The sequence below is a fragment of the Manacus vitellinus genome, unplaced genomic scaffold (genome assembly GCF_001715985.3).
Source record: "Manacus vitellinus isolate BGI_N305 unplaced genomic scaffold, ASM171598v3 scaffold_30_pilon, whole genome shotgun sequence".
NCBI classification, from domain to species: domain Eukaryota; kingdom Metazoa; phylum Chordata; class Aves; order Passeriformes; family Pipridae; genus Manacus; species Manacus vitellinus.
In genome coordinates this window covers 2,721,041-2,724,853 of record NW_021940291.1, presented here as the reverse complement: position 1 = coordinate 2,724,853, position 3,813 = coordinate 2,721,041, and the positions used below count along the sequence as shown (strand labels likewise).

General features: G+C 49.2%; 1 protein-coding gene across 1 annotated transcript; it reads right to left on the bottom strand.

The window, feature by feature from the left end:
* Positions 1–69: 69 nt before the first annotated feature.
* LOC103756039 (serum amyloid A protein) lies at positions 70–2,826 on the bottom strand. Its single transcript, XM_008922051.4, has 4 exons — positions 1,732–2,826; positions 1,288–1,420; positions 836–974; positions 70–393 (listed from the first exon to the last, which is right to left on the bottom strand). Exons 1-4 carry the CDS (start codon positions 1,849–1,851, stop codon positions 252–254), a joined length of 534 nt encoding a protein of 177 aa, XP_008920299.3. The 5' UTR covers positions 1,852–2,826; the 3' UTR covers positions 70–251.
* Positions 2,827–3,813: the final 987 nt, after the last annotated feature.

Sequence of the window (3,813 nt, the reverse complement as noted above, 5' to 3'; positions counted from 1 at the left end):
GCTGCCCCCGCCCCAGCGCCGTCCCCCAGTCCCGCGGCCCAGGAGGACGGATGCTCGCAGACGAGGGTACAGTTTTCAGAAGGATTTCTTTATTCGGCTGTACAAAGGCTAAAAAAGACTTTTTAGTCACCAGCGCGCTTGTAGCAAATGTGGGTAGAGCCCTTCCCAATCTTCGTTCGCGAAGCCTAGCCATGATGATGATGATGATGTACAAAGGCAAAGGGAGGTGTTAGAGCAGCAGGGGGACAGCCCTAGTACTTGCTGGGCAGCCCCTTGGGGCGGTAGCGGTTCGGGTTCCCGCCGCTCCGCCCCCACCTGTTCGCCTCCTGGTCCGCCCGGGTGTCCTCGGCGCCTCTGCCGCTCACGCTGCTCTGCCATCCCTCCCGGGCGTCACTGCGGGGAAGGAGGAAAGTCACCCGAACCGACCGCATGAGCTCAGCCTCGTGTGGATCTCCTCACTCACATAAAGCAAGCACGCTTTCCCTCAGTGCTTCTCAAGGTGAGATGCAAGCACATACTGATCCTTGTCTGAGAGCCCGCATGGAACCCATAACTGTTACGTCGGGAAACGAACCAGCAAGGAAAGAGAGTTTTTTATGACCAGAAATGCAGAGGAAGGAGTCTGCCTTCTCGGGAGGACAAGAAGAAAGGCCTCACACTCATGTGGGAGGAGAGCCACCATTCCTATAGAGACGGGCTGTCCAGACAAGAACTGCATCCCCTCCCCTCTGCTGTCCTTCTAGGTGAAAAGCTGAGTACGAGTCAAAAAGGACTTCAACTGGAATGCCTGGATCTCTAGTAACTCGCTGTTAACAAGCCAAGCACACTCTCTTACCTGATCACTCTCGCTGCCCAGGCACCACCAGGTCCTCTCCGGGCAGCGTCGTAATTCCCACGAGCATGGAAGTATTTGTCAGCACCTCTATAATTTGCTTCACGCATGTCCCGGTATGCTCTGTACATATCCCATGTTCCTGAAGAAAGTGGAGAAACAGAAATGATGTTGACTTGAAAAAGTCACACCATAAATAGTTCAGTACCATTTCAGCCAGGAGCTGAAAGGCCAAAGGAGCTGAAAGGCCAAAGGAACAGTAACACAGAGAGGCACATCTCTACATCAGTCTTTGCACAGGGCTTTGCCCACAGAAAGCACCTGTGGGGGCTGATCAAGGCCCTCTGCCAGCAGCAGAAACCAGCTGTGGATCTCCCAGCTCCAGGGGCTGCATCCATTGGTAACCCTTGGGGAGCGGGTTCCTAAGAGGAAGGTCTGTGGTAAGAGCAGCTTACCTCCCGCTGCATCCCGGACAAAGTGTCCAGCTCTGCGCAGTCCAAATCTGTCAGCACTTACACACAGAATAACGGAGAGCAACATGAGGCAGACACAGAGCCTCATGGTTACTTGCCCAAGTCTGAGACAGAGCTGTGAGACAGAGAGATGAACAGTTCTGGAGCACCTTTGAGAGACTGCTGGCATAGCATCCACGACACCCACAGCTGTGCCAGGGCAGCTGCCCAGGGCCCCCTTCTACCCCTACGAGGAGTGGTATCCTCTGTGAGACCACAAGCTCAGCTAAGGACTCCACAACAGAGACAGATGCACATGAGGAACTTGCATTCTAGCATTCTCTGCTGCTCTTGTCAGAGAATCCCCACATGCTAAAGCATTAGTCCTGTTCCCAAGTACCAGCTCCAAACATTGCATATAGCTCACAAATTCAGAATGTCACTCACCACTGCAGAAAGGCAAAGCCAAAGGAAGTGGAGATGGTCTCGTGTGCTCTCAGACTCAAAGAGGGTATTTATAAGCAATTCAAATCCTTCAAAAGAGGAAACTGTAAAGGATACACCCATGGCTAGGAATTCCCCACTACTCCCCCACTTTAAAAACAGAAATCGTTATTGGAAACCTGCCCTTGTCCTTACTGAAAGTTCATGGCTCCTCTTACACAATTTTTTAGACAGTATGTGGTGCTTCTTCAGCTGTCCATGGGACTATTTGCTCCTAATAACAAGCAGAATGAGAAACTGCCTTGAAGACTGAAGTGTTCTGTGTGCTTGAAATGTTACACTTGACTTAAAGGTGACACTTTTTGGCCCTTGTGCTGGACAGAGCTTGGAAGGGAAGGTGCCTGGTTGTCTGCATGAAGCACAAGGTCAGGTCTGTGTCTGTGCACAAGAAACAGTCAGCTGCGTTTCCAGAAGGGCTGCAGGAACTGCTAAGTGAAATTCTCATGCATGCTGGGATGACCACATGAATCCCAGAGGTGATGGAATGGAAAATGAGAAGTGTTGCTCTTAACTCCATTGCCAAGCAAACCACATACACCTGCGTCCCTGCTGATAATGCTCTAAGATAGCACAGACACACACACCATAAAGAGGCTCTGAATGGTTCATCCTGCCTTGGCTTGCTTTTGCAGATCCTTCCCAAGGGACTTCCAGCCATCCTGCTGCAACGACAGCTCATTGGGGCTTAGGTGGGCTTAAACTAAGCAGATTTTTTGATGCAGCAGTAAACATTTTACCTAAGGGGAAGTTCAGATCCATACAGCAACAACTCTGCTAGATTTTAAAATTCATATATTAACTGTCAGGCCCTAGTGACATGGTTCAGAGTTTGAGTACCCACTGTGCTCTCCCTGCTCAGGAGCCTGCTTGCTTCCCTTGGTTAAATAGCAGAAAGCTCCAGGTTTGACTGCAGTTGCACTGTAGAGAGAGGGTGCAGAAAGTCTCCCTTTTGTGTGGTCTCACACATGATTTAACAGGTCTAAGAGAGCATTTTACCTTCTCCTCAGAAGAGTTACAGGTAGTTGCCCCTTTCACAACTTTGTCACTTTAAACAATTTGCTGCTGGACCTGCAGAGCAGAAGCATGAGGTGAAAGAGGTGCAATAAAGCTAATAAAGTACCGTCAGGCAGCTTTCCTTGGGTATCGCTGGACTTCAGCCAAGAGTTCAGCTTAAGAGGATACATTTTGCACAGACCGGCCTGGAGCGGTAGAACAGATTATAGTACTCTATCTCTGAATGGAACAATGGGCAATGAGAATCTAAAGTTCAACCCAATGGACAAGTGAACCTTGCAAAAAGCAGGGAGCAGACACATAATTTTTGTCCCCTGCCATCCATGAGCCCAGTGCTTCCCTCTGTAACAACAGCTCAGTTACTGCAGGAACTATGTTTTGCTGCAACCTCTGTTCACATCCTAGTCTCAACTTATGTTGCAACCTATGTTCTTACAGTACAGAGTTGCTCAAATTTCTTCTCTACTGGCTGCAAGTGGCCCTGTCACCTTTTCAGTTAAAAAAAAAAAAACAACGGGAAAATTACTCGGGTAAGGTGGGGTACAGGCATGTACCATTTTGCTCTGGGACCTAGAACAGAGCATTGCCTTCAAAACTGACTGACGGTATTTTTTCCTACAAGAGCTCAGGTATTTTGGACTATAGAGGATATTTCTGAATCTTATGCCATGTTTCACATTTGCCCCAAACAAACATTTTCTGCAAAGAGCAAAACATAAGAATAATTCCCAGATGGTAGGTGCTGGAGGGGATCTTTAGAAGATCTGGCAGTGTATCCCCTGGACTCCTCTCCAACAAGGACAGCAGTAGTGACAACAATGTGTGAGCTCCCTATGGTAACCAAGATAAAGCTCTAGCTTTGTGCTCCAGCAGGGAATAGCCTGAGCTCTGCTTTCCCGTATCCTCTTGGACTGCACTCCAGGTCACAACCCCTAGCTCACAGAAACAAGCTGCAGCCAAAACTGCTGCTTGCGCAACAGAAACGGACAAAGCTGCCTCTGAGCATGGAGA

Coding starts and splice junctions, on each gene's coding strand:
- LOC103756039 (XM_008922051.4), bottom strand. CDS start 1,851: ATGGGTGTATCCTTTACAGTTTCCTCTTTTGAAGGATTTGAATTGCTT. Junction 1,421..1,731: donor GGCTTTGCCTTTCTGCAGTG/GTGAGTGACATT, acceptor TCTGTCTCACAG/CTCTGTCTCAGACTTGGGCA. Junction 394..835: donor TGGGCAGCGAGAGTGATCAG/GTAAGAGAGTGT, acceptor CCTTCCCCGCAG/TGACGCCCGGGAGGGATGGC.